The 19681-nt window shown below is 37.7% G+C and overlaps 1 protein-coding gene and 1 long non-coding RNA gene across 2 annotated transcripts; one reads left to right on the top strand and one right to left on the bottom strand.

Moving 5' to 3' along the window:
* Positions 1–135: 135 nt before the first annotated feature.
* LOC121999290 (CASP-like protein 1B2) lies at positions 136–720 on the bottom strand. The gene is made up of 2 exons (XM_042553990.1): positions 451–720; positions 136–376 (listed from the first exon to the last, which is right to left on the bottom strand). Exons 1-2 carry the CDS (start codon positions 675–677, stop codon positions 136–138), a joined length of 468 nt encoding a protein of 155 aa, XP_042409924.1. The 5' UTR covers positions 678–720.
* A 214-nt stretch (positions 721–934) lies between these two features.
* On the top strand, positions 935–3049 carry LOC122000003. Its single transcript, XR_006116885.1, has 2 exons — positions 935–1182; positions 2560–3049. It is a non-coding gene; the product is annotated as an uncharacterized LOC122000003 (long non-coding RNA).
* Positions 3050–19681: the final 16632 nt, after the last annotated feature.

Genomic DNA, 19681 nt, shown 5'->3' with positions numbered 1-19681 from the left:
TGAATGTACTTTTATCAAAATGAATACAAAACTTATTCACGTACGTGTTGTTTATTTATAACCCTAGTGATCAGTCTGATCCCATAAAAATCTTTTATGGATCACTAAAATAAATCCGGAAGCATGAATATTCTATCACTCTACCATCAACGTTCTAAAGTTATCTACCATTAGTAAATTTAATCTACAATGCGCAGGGCCGGCCTTGGAGGAGGGCGGCACTGGGCGACGACCCTGGGCCCATAATTTAAGAGGGCCCGACCGGAGCTGCAAAAGATGCACTAAAACTTGACGCCCTATGTTCTTCAAGCATGGCTGGAGCAGCATCGCCAGTAGGTTATACAGGCTCGCTATGGCATTGGCAAGCACGAAGTATCTGTGACGAAGCCAAATGTCAAAATGCTAAATCGTAATGGATCTCAAATATCGACGCTAGAGAAGGAAGCTTACACAAAGGCAGGTGTTTGCTGAAATGCCGCAGTGAAGGACTGGAGAATGGGGTTGGTCCCTACCACGACCACTGTGGTTGTTTTTGTCTCCTTGTTGAATGCCATGAGCCCTGCAACCGTGGAGGTGGCCACAAGAATTGCCAACCTTAGTGATACGAGTAAGAGGGTTACCGTTTGATGCCACGGCCTGCTCTCCGTCTCAGTTTGCTTCCCGTTCTCGTCTGCCATTGCCGGAGAGGAAGAATCTGTGATCGTTACTACTAAGAAGAGATTAAGTGAAGGACAGAATGCAAATTAATTTTTTCGCCCTGGCCCCCTGTGTCGAAGGACCGGTGCTGACAATGCGTTAGTTAAAAATCAAATTCGTGCATGCTTAATTAACTGCGGAAGTATTTTTGTGTTGCACGGTACCTCCTGGGAGCTCAATATTTTGTATTTATGTTTTTTTTTTTTTTGTCAATGAACCATACATATTGAAATCCTATGCGACGAATCGATCCATTGAGTCAATTAGTGAAACAGCAATCCGAGTTTCTATTTCCAGTTCGATTTTAATAAAAGCAGGGTGCAAGAGAGAATCTGCAGAGAGGCAGTTTAAGTGGTTAACACTGTATTGTGAATTGTGATCAGCAGCAACTCTGCAATCACCGTCATCTTCGGTCGCTTCCGATGATCTCGCTGCAGGCAGGCAGCTATCTGCCGATTCGAGTCACCTACCCCCTTGCCTTCAAAGGTATGCTCATGATCCGCCGGCTGGATTGGTTTGTGAACCCTTCTCGCCTATTGGGATCCTCCCGCTCCCTTGATCCCTTTTCTATTTCGGATTAGGTTATCCGGTTCCTGGTGTTTCCGGAATCGATCACTCCCTCATCGTGCTTGGCTCTAGATCTTTCTGGTGTGTCTCTGGGGTTTATTTTCGACTTCAATTATGCCGCACCTTGGCAAGTCTACAGATTCGGAAAGAGTTCATTCTGCTACTGGAGACTTGGACATAGATCTATCCTCCAGCCTATTTGCTAATGCATTTTTGGGAGTTCATTTTCAAACAATCTAGCCCTAGAGATTTGGAACGCATAGATTTTTGCGATGTGCATATTGATCATAGATTCGTGTGTATGATCAATTATTTTTTTGCCGATGCTTGTTAACAATCTAAGCAACCTACTAGACATTTTAAATGATGGCGACATGGCGTAGGTGACAGTTCAGGGATTGTTGCGAAGTGACCTAGGCTGTGGACTGGGCAGTCAGAGGACTGATACTGAAGGTTTCTTTACACAATTCTTCCATCTTGTAATTAGAATATAAATTATGTGTCTACTTCTATGAACCGTGTCAAATCTTTTCTGACAACTTTTCTGATATTCCATTAAACTGGTTAAGGGTTGTGAGATTGAGAGCCGGATACAAATTATTAAGGTCAAGAGTTGTGAGATAGTCGTGGGCAATTTTCTGGATGTGCCTGGCTACTTCAGCTCATCCATGCTCTATGGGGCACGAATATACTATGTTAGCTTTTTTGGGGCGACAATAAAAGCAAGTGAAACAAATACTTTGAAAATTGTATTAAAAAATATAGTTCATGTGTTAAGTTTAATTAACTTTTTTTCTGTAAGAATTACCAACGTGAATTATTGTCTATCTGTTCAAAATGCTGTTAGTAGACAGCTGAGGGAGAGGATGCTTCCAACAGTGAAATCAAGTCTGCTGAACCTGAATGATGGCCAGGTGGTATAAATTTACTAGCTTTGTTAAATGTTTGTTTTTGTTGGAAAAATGAGAGTCAAGTCCTTTTTTTTCTCTTTCACTCACAACATTGTATTTTAGGTTCCTTTTATTATTGAAGTCACTCAGTGGATCATTATACTCTGTTCATGGAGAAAGAAAGTGCTTTCCAAGTGTCCAGCTCAAATTCAATGTGTTTCCTTATCGCTAGAAGTGTCCATTGTGGCTTTTTTATTCTAGTGATTTTGTTTCAAGTCTCTTGATCCATCGACACATTTAAAACTTTCTTAATGAGAACATAATAGCAATTTTATAACATGATTCTATTTTTTAAAATTCAATTTCTCGAATTGCTCTTTTGCTTTCTAATTCCTGCTGTTTGCAGTGTAGGTATCAACAAAACTTGCTGGTGTTCTTCTATCTTGGCATTTTGCTCAAATGATTACTTACAGCCATCAGCTTGAGAAACCAATGAAGTTTGGTTTTCATTTATGCTCTGAATCAGAGTTGTGGAAAAGTCTTCGACTTTGTTGAATCTAAGTTTGTCTGAATTATATATCTAGGAAAGCATGGAACTCGGGTGTTGGTCCTTCACCTCTAAATTTTATTCCAGTGAAAATGTTCAAGCCAAGGTTGCTCAGTGTCCTCGATACGTGATAAACATGTAAATAGCCTGTGTGACACCCTAAAACATTACCTACTGGTCTGTTCATCATTACTTCATTCCACTTCCAGACTGCAAACTCCTCTCTCTCCTAACTGGACATAAACCTTAATTTTTTGTGCCGTCTTCCCTTTAGTACGTATCATTGAGATGAATTTGGCTTTAGGCCTTTTGCTTTGAACAAAAATAAATCTTCTGTCTCTTATTTTGTTGATTGAGTGCCCAATTGCTTCCCTCAAGACTATGGAAGAAAAATTATATGACTCCTATGTTAGAGCAAGTTTGTAGTAAAGTTTCGAACTATTTAAATGAACTTTTCTTCATTAACTATCATTAAGTATATTGTCCAGTGTATGAGCTCCTTTTCAATTGATTTTCCTTTACCACAGATTTGGAGCCTTAAATGTTCAATGTTCCAAACCATCTGTTTTGGCTTCAGCACTTCATCAAATCAATTAGGGGATTAATAACTGACAGGCTTTAGTAACGTAAGTCCCAATCCAGTTTGCAGAGGAATGCATCATGGATAAATGTCATTGTCCCTACTATTTTGCTGTGTGAACAAAGTAGGTTTCTTGAGTTGGTCAGTGAAAGGAAATTGTGCCCAAAAGCATGAGCATGGAGAACATTTTTTAGTAGATACAAAACTGTTAAATTGCATGGATTCCCACTTATGGATTTTTGCATTACTCCCTCCGATTAATCCCTTTTTTGAAACGAAGGCAGAATGTCTACTTAATCTACATATAAAGCTTGCTGAGTGGTCTCCTAATGTTTGGTCTCACAATAGGGTACAGAATCCACTTTGCTAGGGTGCATAATTTTGTTAAGGCATTCATTAGACTCAACAAGGGATTATACTTTTGTTACTAACCCCAGAAATAGTCATGATATATTTAACTCTTTTTTACTCTCCTGCAGATGGATGCTTCTGATATAAATTGTTTTATCAATTCCTTGAGCTCTTCTAATTTCTTCAGCACATCTTTTCATTCTGCAGCACTATCCATACATATGCAACTTTCTTTTCATTTTTTTTAATATTTGCAGATTCACTAAAACACCTTTATCTTCAACCAAGTTCTAAGGAGTTAAATATTCTTTTTTTTAATTATTGAGTTTGATAATACAAACTTATTTATTTATTTTATTTAACATATTGATTATAGCCTTATTGATAAATGTTGTTCATGAATATTAATAAATTATTCAAATTTATTCTTTTAATTAATTTTATATGTATTAAATGAATATAAATAAATTCTTATCAAATTGAATATCAACCTTATTCATAAACACGTTTAATTACCGTCCTATAAATTTGTAATTGTGCTAGCTAGATTCTGCCCCACTCACCAAACCTCTCTTGTTACCTTGACGCAATTGGTTTTGGCTGTGAGTGAAACGGCGGCTGGTTAGTTGTATACAAGCTTTTTGTATTCTGGTGAAGATTACATTTCACTTACAGCCCCTCATTATATTTATGTTATTTTTTGTCGGTTCTCTGTAATCCAGCTGGTAAACATATGTCTGGTACTAAAGAAATTCAACTAACTGTGCTTGTTTGTTGTGAACTTTTATCAATTTATTTAATGCTATATTTATCTTATGCCACGATAGGAGAAAAGAGCTTCGGTTTTTTGGAGCTCTCACTTTCAAATCATTCTTAAGCTTGAAATGCATTGTATCTCCAAGCTATGCGAGGGAAGGCAGAGAGTGGTTGCGAGGTCAGAATGAGCTGGTGAGGGCCACAAGCCACAACTAATGCATGGAAAATGATTTTTTTTTTAAATAATAATAGAAGACAAAGCAAATGATTCTTTTTAAATGTATTTTAAATTAAAAGATAACCGAGTGCCCAGTGATATATCCGTGGCCAAAATCTTTAGGTACGTCAGGTGTACGTCAAGTCGATTTGTGCTGGGTCGACTTTTGTGGGATCGAATTTTATCGATTGATTAAGTCGCGGAGAGAGCCGTAATGACCAAGTTATGACTCGGACCATGTGGTATCGTTATCTTTACCACATCACCAAGTTTATGGATTTACTTGGATATTGTCCGATAAAAAATAATAATAACTTCGTATATATAGAATTCGAACAAAATAATGACCTTAATGACAAAAAATCATCCGATAAAACGCCAATATTTGGATGGGAACAAGAGCAGATAGGTTGAGTGAGTTGTCTATGGAAGTGGATGTCTTAATTAATTGCGAGGGAAATGTTTGAACGAATACCAAGCGCATCCTTCTCGCCCACCAACCGGTTCCGGTTGTTTTGTTCGCCAACCGATGGATGCATGTGTTTTTCTCTCCATGTTCTGACGTCAACGTCTGGGAGTTGGATTCTTGCAAGAATCTCCAAATAATTGGTTCGAGAATCTTAGAAAAATATTTTCTTAAAAAATATATATAATATAATATTTCAAAATGACAAAGAATGATTCGTTTCTCTCACCAAACAATTCCATACGTTGAATTCGGACTGTGATTAATTTTGTACGATCGATTATCACACGCCATTGCGATCAGATGCGGGAATCATATTAAATTGGATCTGATTAATTTGATTAAAAATATATATATTATTATAGGAAAAAAAATGTTAAAGTGAAATTAAAATTTACCAAATTTAATTTTTAGGTAATGCACCCAATTTATTTGCTATCTTGGCAAAATATAATAATAATTTAAATATCATGTAGCATAATTTGTCAAAGCTAATTTAAAATTTACCAAATTTAATTTTTAGGTAATGCACCCAATTTAAAATACCTTGACGCAATTTTACTGGATCGTGATAAATCAATTTGTCAAAGCAAAAAATTGTAATAATAATAAAATGATAGTCAAAATAAATTTTTTTTAAAAAAACATTTTGTCGAGTTTGTGACATGTTCACAAGCAATTGCCCTCGACCAATGCAACAATTTTGCCCCTATTTAATTAATATTCTTAGTTCCATTTATTAACTCACTAAATATAGTTCAACAGTACAGCGACAGGCTCTTTTCAATTTTTTTAAAAAGGTATTTAAAGATTAAGCTTTGATTCCGATAAATTAATAGTTGAATTTTCTCTAATAATCAGTTAACCTAAAAAAGTTAGAATGATAGATCATCAGTTAATTGGATCAATGAGTAAAGTACCTATTAATCAGATTCACAGGGTGCCGAATCGATTATGGTTCTAGTCTAAAAAAAATTATTGAATCAGTGGTTAACCATTGATTCGACCCACCGATTTAGGTTTTTATTTTGTTTTTTTTTTCTTTTGAACGTCGAAACTATCGATTGGCGGTTGGGATAAAGGGGAAATTTTTTATATTTTTTTTAATGATTGAGATCATTTAATCATTTTTTTATTAATAGTTACGATTTAATGTATGTAACTCTCCAAATTTTATAAATAGAAAGTTTATTTCATTATTTCTACATCTAGTACTTTAATTATTCTTAATTCCACAATCTCTATATACTTTCAACTCCAATTTTACATGCTTTCGACTACAATGGAAGGAGGACGAGAAAGTTCATCATTTCCATAGGTAAGAAAATAATGAATCCGAATGATGAGTTCAACATTCAATCTACCAATGATGAGGCCTAACAAATTCTAACACCCGAAGTAAAAAGAAGTACCGATGTACTTACTTTTTAGGTTTGGGAAGTTCCTCCCTTAAAATCTTATATTTTTACTAAACATTTTAAAAATGTCACTCTTTCGTTGGGAGAATTATATGTAAAATTTAAATACTGCAATGTTTCTTACAAATTCTAAGCCGATGGCGGCTATGAGTCATTGAAATAAATAAAATATAGAAGTGAAGCACTCAACAAAATATGGAGTACACCATTCAAGTGTAAAGATTTTTCACTAATTGAAATACGGTTTCTAATTTATTTTTATATTCTAATAATAAATTAATAAAATCATTAGCTATATTTATTTTCATAGAATATTTTTCATTTAATTTTAATCTAAATCCACTATTGAAGATTTTTATAAATAATATCTTAATTCATCTACTAAACATATTCTTAAAACTATATTTGTATAATTAAAATTAGTAAAATAAGAAAAAAAATTAATTGAAGAATTTACTAAATTAAATAATAATTTTTTATATTATGATATTTGGAGTGATCATTTACAAATACATTCATATATGAGTGTGACTTATCAGTTGTTCGATAACTCATGGAATATCCCAAAAAAATATTGAATTTTTGATTAATCACATAGTGCTAACAACATCACACAATTATTATATTTAATTTTCAAAGAATATGAATTAACTCATAAAATATTTTCAATATCATTTGATAATGCTAGTTTTAGTATTGATGAACTAAAATTTATAATAATTTATTTTTTCATATTAGTTGAGTATGTTATATTTTAAATTTATATATTCAAGATAAATTATAAATTTTAAAAAATCTTATGAAAATCAATTAAAACTGTTATTTCCTATTTATGGTCGTATCGGTTTATAATGAAAAGTGGGTACATTTTATAAAAATAATAGAATTAGACCTAGAAAATTTTCAATTGATATAGTAATACGTTAGAATTCAACATATCAATTATTATAAGATTCAAGTTAATATAAAGAATTATTATGTTCATTTTTTATATAAAATATTAATAATATTAATATATATTTATTTCATATCAATGAAATATTTATAATAGTATTTGTAAAATTTTAAAAATATTTAATGATGCAATCAAATAACTTTTTATTTTTTTATCTTACTTCTCATTTAGTTTAAAATTTTTTTTGTAGTGTGGTATTATTAGTTTTAAATGAATATAGTACAAATGAAAATGAAATAGAAAAATTATTTTGTTCAAATTCCTAAAATTTATTTAATTATTTTTACTTTAGACCCTAGAGATAAATTATAATTAACAATAAATGTTAGCTTTATATTATAATATTTTAATTCCATTTAAAAATTCTTCCTCTCGTCCTAATAAGATTGTATATATTTTCTAAAAATATATACAATCTTAGAAAATATTTATATGATATTTATAAATAATATATATAATATAAAATATGAAATACAAATAAATATTTTTGAAATATAAAATACAAGTAGTAGTAATTTAAAACATCCAAAATCACATGTTTTATTAAAAGAACAGACGAAACATTCACGAGAATCCTCAAGTTCCACAGAGAAATTTGAAAATTATTTTACGACTTCTTTTGATTTTAATGGATCAGATAGCAGAGCAGATTTCTATTGGAAGATTATTGATGCAATTGTCCCCGGGTCAAGATTGACAGTTTGACTAAACTCGAGTGGATTCAAGCTTGAGTTTCAATATTTGGATAAATAAGTCAAGTATATCAGGATTGACTGAATACTTGACAATATGTAAGAGAGAAGTCAAGTAGGTTATAAAGCATCAGATACTTTATTCGGAAAGTTCTAATTAGAGGTTAGGCAAGACAAAATCCTAACTAGAGGTTAAACAAAGTCCTAACTCGAGGGTTAGGAAAGGGAAAGTCCTAACTAGAGGTAATGCAAGGCAAACTCCTAATTGAAGGTTAGGCAATGCCCTAACTGCAGTTAGATAAAGGAAAGTCCAAGTAGGTCGAGGACCGCATGTTGGTAAACGAAAGCCCTAACTAAAGTTAGACAGGGTGGAAGTCTACTGAATGACTGACTAGTCCTAACTGCGGTTAAGTAAAGAAAAGTCCAAGTGGATCAAAGAGAATCACACATTGGCAAAGGAAAGCCCTAACTGAGGCTAGCCAAGGTGGAAGTCTACCGAATGCCTAGTCCTAATTGTGGTAAGAAAAGAAAAGTCCAAATGGGTCAAGGAGGATCACATGTTGGCAAAGGAAAACCCTAATTACGATTAGACAAGGAAAAATCCTAATTGAGGTTAGGTAGGACGGAAATTTACCGAGTGACTAGTCTTAACTGTGTTAGGACCTTCGAACGCGGCTAGAGAGGGGGGGTGTGAATAGCCGACCCTAAATTCACGTTTCTTCCTACAATTTTAGTTAGTGCAGCGGAAATAAAAGATAGAAACGAAACGGGAGAATATCAAACCTCAAACGCGACGATATAACGAGGTTCGGAGATGATACTCCTACTCCTCGGCGTGTCCGTAAGGTGGACGAATCCTATCAATCCGTCGATGGATGAGACCCCGAAAAATCGGCTAATAAAAACTCCTTCTGGGTGGAGAAACCTCGCCACAATCTATCTTGCAACAGCAAGATCGGAGTACAAAGATAAAGCAAAAAGCCAAGAACAATATGAATGTAAAAACACTAGTTTGCTTGCCTTCTCGTCGACTGGTGATGAAGCAACCACTTCACGGATGCCAACAACAGCAGCAACTGATCAGTTGGAGTCCAGCCGAGGGAAGCTCACACAAAGCTTCAGCAGTGGAGAGCTTAACAAAGCTCAGATCACAGGAGTAAGAAGAAGTCCACTTCACATTCCTTTTGTAGAGGCCTTCAACCTCGATTTATAACCTGAACCTGCGAAAAAGACAAAGAAGACACAGAAATCTAGCCATTGTGACTCAACGGTTAGGCCTGGACCGATCAGGCTCCACCCTGATCGATCCAGGATGGACCTGATCGGTTAGGGGACCGATCAGGCCCTAGGCTGATCGGTCCCCAGACCGATCCCAACTCTCACAGAGAGTTGGTTGCAGAGCCCTGATCGATCTGTGGACCGATCAGGCCATAGGTGGATCGGTCCACAGACCGATCCCTCCTATTCTTTCTCCCAATTTGTTTGGTTACTGATCGGTCACCAGACCGATCAGATGACCCACAGTGAGAATCAGTGCATCACTGGATCGGTCAGCAGACCGATCAAGATATCCATAGTATCACTGGATCGGTCAGCAGACCGATCCAATTTCCCAGCCTTAAACCCTAAAGCCTTCCTGATCTAGAGAACGAGCTACCGAGCCCTCTCTGACCTAGTCTGGAGAACGAGCTACCGAGCCCTCTCCGACTTCCACGTCTGGTCCAGAGAACGAGCTACCGAGCCCTCTCTGACCTAGTCCAGAGAACGAGCTACCGAGCCCTCTCCAACTTCGTCCGGTCCAGAGAACGAGCTACCGAGCCCTCTCTGACCTAGTCCAGAGAACGAGCTACCGAGCCCTCTCCGACTCCATCCAGTCCAAAGAACGAGCTACCGAGCCCTCTCGGACCTAGTCCGGAGAACGAGTTACCGAGCCCTCTCCGACTCCATCCAGTCCAGAGAACGAGCTACCGAGCCCTCTCTGACCTAGTCCGGAGAACGAGCTACCGAGCCCTCTCCGACTCTATCCAGTCCAGAGAACGAGCTACCGAGCCCTCTCCGACCTCCCATGCCAAGCTTCCATACTTGGACTTTTCCCCGTGCCCAGCTCCCTGCTTGGACTTTTCCGTGCCAAGTCTCCATACTTGGACTTTTCCCGTGCCAAGCTCCCTGCTTGGACCTTTCCGTGCCAAGTCTCCATACTTGGACTTTTCCGTAATCAGGTCAACTCAAGTCGGGTCAACCAGGTCAACCTTGACCAAAGGTTGCATCCACAATCCCCCAAGTTCCTATTCTTGTCAAACATCAAAATATAACTTCTCCATTCTTGTCAAACATCAAAATATACCTCGAGTCAGGTCAACTCGAGTCGGGTCACCCAGGTCAACCTTGACCTAAGGTTGCACCAACAATCTCCCCCTTTTTGATGTTTGACAAAAACCATAATCAAGTTAGGTTAACCCGATAACCTAACTTAGGTTTTCCAATAGTTCTCCAATGTTCTTCCTTGAACATTCTCTGAACATTCTCCCCAAACTCCAATGTTCTTCCTTGAACATTCTCTGGACATTCTCCCCCTTTTTGACACACATCAAAAGGAGTGAATCAAGGTCAAGAGTTTCTTCCTAATGAAAGTCCCATACCTTTCATTGAAACCCTTAATTTCCCCCTTGATACTAAAATCAACAATCAACTTAGTGATAATCACTTAAAAAAAACTTGACTAGCAAAAATCCCCCCTAAAAGTCAACTCCCCCTTGACCATTAGGTAAAACTCCCCCTAAAGTTCAACTCCTCCTTGACCATTGCACCAACAATGTCTTGGAGAGTTTCAACCCTTTAGAAATCTAAAGCACCAACTTACATAGCTGAAATTTCAGACAACAGTCGAATATCAGTATTTTGGCACGCTCTGATCGGTCACCAGACTGATCAGGATTCCACTGGATCGGTCACTAGACCGATCCACACTGCCCTGGATCGGTCCAGTGACCGATCCAGACTTCCTTGGACCGATCAGAATCTTCTCTGATCGGTCCACAATTCTCTGATAAGAATTTCTGATTTTTCTCCCGAAATTCAGAAACCCCTAAAAAATTACAGAAAATTTTAAAAATTGTAAAATTTTGAGGATACATTCCTCATCACATATATTATCATGGAAAAATAGTTTTATATGAAAATAACTCCCATTTTTTAATCTTGATACAAAGTTCGAAAGACTTTTAAATAGCTTAAGGTTAATCCATCTTTGTATCAACTTGCTCAATGATGAATGTTATCACTAGAAAAGCTTCATCAAGGTTTTTTAAATCAATTTTGAAATGATCTTAAACCATTCAATTTAGGACCACAATCTTAGGGCTAAATGTACATGACTTGTACACAAGTTTTTCCTATGATCCTCAAATTCGAATTAGGCTCATCTAGGTACAAGAACTATGCACCTTGATCCTAACTCATAATCCTAATATCTCACACACATCTAAGGTGTATCAAACACATCCAAGTCAATTTTGATGTGAGATATGGGTTTAGGTCATCTTAAGCTAAGTTCTCATGCATTTTCTAAACAACAATTTGATCTCCATATCAAATTGTGTTTCTATCCTTAAATCAAATTAATTGATCATAAATGCAAGAGATGATGACATGGTATATAATAATATCATAAGTGGAAACATGTGCCAATGTCATGATGTCATGTCATCAAGTATGAAACTTAAATAAGACATGACATATAACTAACCTAAGCATTATCGTGACATTTCAAATGATAATAAAATAAATATGATGTCATGACATGACATATGACAAACAATGTATGGCAAATAACATATAAAGGTATAGAAAATACCTAATTCTAGATCATTTTACCATAAATTCTATATTCCCAAGTGTAATAGACCTAAAATCATATACTAAAGATTTTTAGATCACTATGTGTCAATTAGATTGACCCTAGAAACTCCTCAAATGTGGTTGGCACATCCTAATCACCTTAGGAATAATTTTTAATTTCATTTTCAAGGCTTGATTACACCTTGAAAATTCCTAAAATGTCACCTTTTGCCATGAGTAGGTTAACTACCTATCCAATTAAGGTTGGCACACCCTAAACCATCTAGCGTGAAGGAATCACGCTCCTAGGAACCCAATACCTATTTGAGCTCATTGGGTTCACTAAATATTCACTAGGGATGACTTCCCTAGCAACCCTCCTAATGACCCTCCTAGGCTTTAAAGCCTTGGTCATTTGGGACTCATCAAGACCAACTCTAGGGGTGACTCCCCTTGTGACCTTGGTGATGGTCTTCTTAGCCCTAGGTCTTGTTCCATAATCGAATGGAACATTATGGTAAGCGGGCTTGACCACTTGAGACTTAGGTTTGTGACCCAAACCTCTCATGTCCTTGGGCTTTGATTTTTGACCCTTAGACCCTAGAGTTGACTTCTCCAAATTCTTAAGAGCCTTTTCTAAAGTGTCAAGTCTTGACCTCAAGACTTGATTTTCCTTCTTTATACCTCAAGCTTTAATTTTTCATTTTTCTTTGAGGTATTCCTAGGAATATGTCTAGTTGTTTTGGGATTCCTATCTAGGTTTTCCTTAACCTTAGATGAGTTAACTCTAGGATTGGCATTTCTAGCATTGTCCTTATCTAGGCTAACATGTTTGGCACCTAAGCACATGGATCGGTTTCTATGGTTATCATGATTATCATTATTGACAATTGCAATAAAACTACTAACATGTGTCTTATTAGAATTGCAAGAATGTGCCTTAAAGGATACCTTAGGGTTTGCCTTAGCTCCCCCCATAGATGTGCTTGGTCTCTTGTCCTTGTGAGGTTGCCTCCCCCTTGGACATTGACTCCTATAATGTCCCCTTTGCTTGCATTGGAAACACACCACGTGCTCCTTGCCCTTGCGTATCGAGACTCCGGCTTCCTTGACTTTTGGTGCCGGTGGAGTCTTCCTAATCCTCTTTGGACATTTACTTTTGTAATGCCCATATTCCCTACACTCAAAGCACATTATATGTAATTTACTTGAAATTAAGTTGCTTGAGTTACCTAGGGTTGAGGATGGATATAAGCTCTCTCCTTCATCCCTTCCGGAGGTAGAGGCTTCTTCTTCTTGCTCCAGTCTTGAAGAAGAACTCTCCTCCTCTTCTTCCTTAGATGTTGAGTAGCCCTCAACTTCTAATTCCATACCTCCATGATGTGAGCTACTTGGCTAACTTGACTCCTCTTCATGACTTGAATTGGAGCTCTCCTCATGGAACTTAGCCAAGTTATTCCACAAATCCTTGGCATTGTTGTATCCACCTATCTTACACAAGATATCATTAGGTAATGAAAATTCAAAGATTTTCGTTACCTCGTCGTTGATTATGGATTGGTGGATTTGTTCCTTCATCCACTTCTTCTTCTCGAGAGGTTCTCCTTCTTTATCCACCGGAGGAATAAAACCTACTTGTACACAATTCCAATTTACTAGGTTAGTCATAAGAAAATACTTCATTCTTACCTTTCAATACGCGAAGTCGTCGCGATCGTAGAAGGGTGGAATCGTGACGTCTTCTCCAAGTTGATCCATTCTCTAGCTCGTGCTCCCCCGGGTGTTAATCCGACGAAGAGCGACCTTGCTCTGATACCACTTGTTAGGACCTTCGGACGTGGCTAGAGAGGGGGGGGTGTGAATAGCCGACCCCAAATTCATGTTTCTTCCTACAATTTTAGTTAGTGCAGCGGAAATAAAAGATAGAAACGAAACGGGAGAATATCAAACCTCAAACGCGACGATATAACGAGGTTCGGAGATGATACTCCTACTCCTCGGCGTGTCCGTAAGGTGGATCAATCCTATCAATCCGTCGGTGGATGAGACCCCGAAAAACCGGCTAATAAAAAATCCTTCTGGGTGGAGAAACCTCGCCACAATCTCTCTTGCAACAGCAAGATTGGAGTACAAAGATAAAGCAAGAAGCCAAGAACAATATGAATGTAAAAACACTAGTTTGCTTGCCTTCTCGTCAACTGGTGATGAAGCAACCACTTCACGGATGCCAACAACAGCAGCAACTGATCAGTTGGAGTCCAGCCGACGGAAGCTCACACGAAGCTTCAGCAGTGGAGAGCTCAACAAAGCTCAGATCGCAGGAGCAAGAAGAAGTCCACTTCACATTCCTTTTGTAGAGGCCTTCAACCTCGATTTATAACCTGAACCTGCGAAGAAGACAAAGAAGACATAGAAATCTAGTCGTTGTGACTCAACGGCTAGGCCTGGACCGATCAGGCTCCACCCTGATCGATCCAGGATGGATCTGATCGGTCAAGGGACCGATCAGGCCCTAGGCTGATCGGTCCCCAGACCGATCCCAACTCTTACAGAGAGTTGGTTGCAGAGCCCTGATCGGTCTGTGGACCGATCAGGCCATAGGTGGATCGGTCCACAGACCGATCCCTCCTATTCCTTCTCCAATCTGTTTGGTTACTGATCGGTCACCAGACCGATCAGATGACCCACAGTGAGAATCAGTGCATCACTGGATCGGTCAGTAGACCGATCCAATTTCCCAGCCTTAAACCCTAAAGCCTTCCTGATCTAGAGAACGAGCTACCGAGCCCTCTCTGACCTAGTCCGGAGAACGAGCTACCGAGCCCTCTCCGACTTCCACGTCTGGTCCAGAGAACGAGCTACCGAGCCCTCTCTGACCTAGTCTAGAGAACGAGCTACCGAGCCCTCTCCAACTTCGTCCGGTCCAGAGAACGAGCTACCGAGCCCTCTCTGACCTAGTCCAGAGAACGAGCTACCGAGCCCTCTCCGACTCCATCCAGTCCAGAGAACGAGCTACCGAGCCCTCTCGGACCTAGTCCGGAGAACGAGCTACCGAGCCCTCTCCGACTCCATCCAGTCCAGAGAACGAGCTATCGAGCCCTCTCTGACCTAGTCCGGAGAACGAGCTACCGAGCCCTCTCCGACTCTATCCAGTCCAGAGAACTAGCTACCGAGCCCTCTCCGACCTCCCATGCCAAGCTTCCATACTTGGACTTTTCCCCGTGCCCAGCTCCCTTCTTGGACTTTTCCGTGCCAAGTCTCCATACTTGGACTTTTCCCGTGCCAAGCTCCCTGCTTGGACCTTTCCGTGCCAAGTCTCCATACTTGGACTTTTCCGTAATCAGGTCAACTCAAGTCGGGTCAACCAGGTCAACCTTGACCAAAGGTTGCACCCACAATCCCCCAAGTTCCTATTCTTGTCAAACATCAAAATATAACTTCTCCATTCTTGTCAAACATCAAAATATACCTCGAGTCAGGTCAACTCGAGTCGGGTCACCCAGGTCAACCTTGACCTAAGGTTGCACCAACAAACTGGAGTGTAGGCAACAGGAAAATCCAAGTAGGTAAAGGAGGACCGCACTTGGTGATCGAAAGTTTGACGAAAATTTGACAAAGAGAAAGTCCAAGTGGGTCAAAGGTTGGCCGACACTTAGTGTGGAAGCCCTTATAGGTCAAGGTTGACTAGATGTTAGGCAATGAAAAGTCTCAACAGGTCATGATTAACTAGATGTCGGGTAAGGAAACCCTAGACTTAGATCAAGAGAGTTAGGGCTGGGTAATCGATTAGGGTAATCGATTGATCCTAAGCCAATCGATTACCCTAATGGATTGCCCAACCCTAGGACAATCGATTTGGAGGTTTTCGCAAGAGCATAGTGAGGCTGGGGTCAATCGATTAGCATGTTTTGGCTAAGAACACAGAAAGGCTATGAATCGATTGGGGCAATTGATTAAGCCTCCTCCAATTAATTGATCCAATAGATTAGAGTGTGATTTTTAGGGATGTAAACAAGCTGAACCGAGCTGAACAGTATTAGGCTCGAGCTCGGCTCGTTTAAGTTATATTCGGGCTCGAGATCGACTCGAACTCGAATCAAGCTTTTATCACAAGGCTCGAGCTCGGCTCATTTTAGAATTATCAAGCTCACGAACAGCTCGAGCTCGGCTCGTTATTAGCTCGATTATCAAAGTTAACGAGCCTAACTCGTTAAGCGAGTTCGGGCTCGTTTTCGGGCTCGTTTAGAGCTCATTTTTTGACTCATTTTAAAACTCATTTTAAGGCTCGTTTTAGAGCTCATTTTTTGGCTCGGTTTAAGGCTCATTTTTTGGCTCGATTTAAGGATCGTTTTTTTGGCTCGCGAGCCTATAAACGAACATATTCATGAACTCATGAGCCGAATATCCTTAAGCTCAAGCTTGGCTCGATAAAACTATCGAGCTCGAAATCGAGCTCGAGCTCGGCTTGATAAGATAAACGAACGAACTCGAATGAGCTTTTTACCGAATTGAGCTCCGAATAACTTGCGAACAGTTTGGTTCATTTACATCCTTAGTGATTTTCATGAAGCACACTGGTTTCACACAAAGTTGTTGAATCGATTGGAAAGGTACCCAATCAATTGGGAAGGTTGTTTGCGAAGAGCCGAATCAATTAAGAGTTTGCATAATCAATTGGTAAGAGCTCGCAAGCAAATAGTAAACTTCAGAATCGATTGATCAATCGATTTGAAGCTTCTGAATCAATTGGAATGACTCATCAATCGATAAGGGTTCAAAAAGAGTTGTTCTGCAAATATTCAAATGGTCAGTTTACATGACAATCGATTAGGGAAAAGTTGAATCGATTGGCGACATCAAGTGAACCCTAGAAAAGGATTTTCGTGAAGGTTTAAAGGCATGACTTGTTGGTGCAGATTGCACTAATAATTAGGTTATAATGTATGACAAATAGGTTAAAGTTAGATATATTGTTTGTCTAACATTTTAACAAGTGTGCAAAACTTAATGGGTCTAGAAGATTGAAACACTAGGCTGAAATCTAGTTGGGTTGACAACTAGCAGGAAGTCCAGATTGGTTGAGATCTAGCAGGAGGAAGTCCAATTGGGCTGACAACTGGCTGAAGTCTAGATTGGTTGAAATATGGCAGGAAGTTCTAGTGGTTTAAGGGACCTGACATTAAAGAAGTCTGCAAATGGTAAGTAAGGTAAATTATTGGAGGAGAGAGATCCAGTGAGGATGCATTTTAGATTGAGGGAACAGTAGACATTGGTCAAGCTTAAGTCCATTTGGGATACCTAACCTGAGACTATGACTAGATCCTAGTCTCAGGGAGACAAGATCTAATTAATACTATTATCTTATTGTGCTAACTTTATTTTGCAGGATAAACATATTATGATTGCTTGGACTAACACTTTTTTTTACAGGAAAGTGAATGGTGAAAGAGAGTTGTCTGGGCGCCTAGAAGAATCCGGGCGCTCGGACTAGTTTCAAGGCCGGGCAAGTGCCTGGCCAGGCACCCGTGCGGTCCCAACGCCTGGAGTTGGTCCAAGCGCGTGGACCAGAAAACTTCATCCAGAAGCTAAGTTGGAGTGCGACAACTAGCTGACCCATGTCAACAGTCCAGGAGCCTAGGGTCCGGGTGCCCATAGGTGGATAAACTTCAGGGATGAAGTTTTGATGAGAGCTCACCGCATTAGCATAGTACAGGCACCCGGGAGGGGATCCATGTGCTTGGACAGGGCTATAAAAGATTGCTTCAATTAGTAGCTTCAAAAGAATAATTGCTACAACTTTTGTACTCACGCGCTACTTCGAAAAGGTCTTCGAGATACCTAAAAGCTGCACCGACAACCTGCACTCAAGTTTTCAAAGTTGTATTATCAGTATAATTTAATTCCTGCAATTGTACTTAAAATTTGTAATTACTTCATGATTATAGTGATTGCCCAACGAAATCACTTGGTGAGTGTAGACCTTGGAGTATGAGTCGTCGAAGGTTTCGAACCAAGTAAAAACTACTGTATTAGCGTGTTGAGTTTATTTGTTTTCCGCTACGTATTCTCGTGATTTCTGAAAAAGCGTCGGACGCTATTCACCCCCCCTCTAACGTCTTTATGATCCAACAAATGGTATCAGAGCGAGGTACCGCTCTGAATTAGTGCAACCACCAATCGAGCAAAAGGGGGTTCGTTTATTTTCTTTCTTTTTAAATCTTGTTTGATTTTAAGATTTTCGACCTAGTTCAAATTGGTGCAATTACCTCTTTTGGACAAGCTTTTCACGTTGCAAAATACTCTGAATTGATGCAACACTAATCAAGTTACTTTTTATACTTACCATCCTCCCACACTACTTACCCCAAAACCTAGTCTTGGAATTTCTCTATGAAATTGTGTTGTGTAAGTGAAATGGAGCACAAAGAGACGCTTGGGTGGAATGTCAACCAACCACCTCTATACGAGATATACAAGAAGGATGAATTCAATTTATGGAAGATGCAAATGGAAAGCTTCATCCTAATGAATGATTTTGAAAGTGGCATGGCACTGAAGCGATCTTCTCAGAACTCCAAAGCAAATCAAAAGGAAATAAAGTTAATTTCAAATTTATTACCTAACGAAATTACATGCAGAATTGGAGAACACCAAGATGCCTACAAATTTTGAACTCGCCTAACCAAGTTTCATAAGGAGCCTTTGAAACTGGAGGAATAAGATAAAAATGAATCTAGGTTCGAGTTCAATCCAATGGAGAAACCTACAGAATTAGGGACCGTGCTTAAGGTTAGTAATATTCACTAAAATACCCCTATCAATAGCAATTTAAATAATGTACATAATAGTTTAGAATTTTTTTTCTATAAATATGCATGATAATTTAGATATTTATGAAAATACTCCTATAAACATATTAAATAATTTAGATTTAATTAAAGAAAATATAAAAACAAATAAATTAATTAATAAAAAATTTGATTTAATTAATTCACCAAATTTGAATTTGAATTTAAATAAATAAATTAATAATAATCTTAAAAATTCAAATAATAACAAAAATGTAAACTTAAATAGATTTAAAAATTCAAATGATAAAAATGATGAAGTTAGTATTGATCTAGATAAAATTGATAAATTTTTTAATAAAATATTTGATAATCTAGATAATATTAATCTAAGAATTTTTATCCAAAACAAAAATAATTTAATAAATAAGAATTTAAATCTTAAGGATAAACCTATAGATAAAATTAATTTGTATAATCAAAACTACATCATACTAATTCAAAATTACTAAAAAGATAAACACTAAAAACGAAATCTTAAACACAACCCATTTAATTAATTTAAAATTTAAAATTAATAAAAAGTTATATATTAAAGATAATCTTTTAAAAGAAATATAATTTAATCAACGTAATTAATTCAAAATTAAAAACTTAAAAAATAAACATAAAATTAAAAATTAAAATTGACCTTAAAAACTAAATTAAAAATTAATTAAACTTAACTAAAACTTAATTAATCTTAATTAAGCATAGCCCAAGTTCAATAATTCAAGAGGAAGTACTTAAATTAATTGGCACCTCCAAAAATAATAGTTTACTCGACTAGATAATTAGGACTAGTTTAATTAGAGACAAAAGTTTAGCTTGACAAATAATATTGAAGAAGTTTTGGATGATAGTAGGTTAGAAAAGCACTCA

The sequence above is a fragment of the Zingiber officinale genome, chromosome 7A (genome assembly GCF_018446385.1).
Source record: "Zingiber officinale cultivar Zhangliang chromosome 7A, Zo_v1.1, whole genome shotgun sequence".
Classification (NCBI taxonomy): domain Eukaryota; kingdom Viridiplantae; phylum Streptophyta; class Magnoliopsida; order Zingiberales; family Zingiberaceae; genus Zingiber; species Zingiber officinale.
Note: the sequence above shows the minus strand (reverse complement) of the source record. Positions and strands in the feature narration are given on the sequence as shown.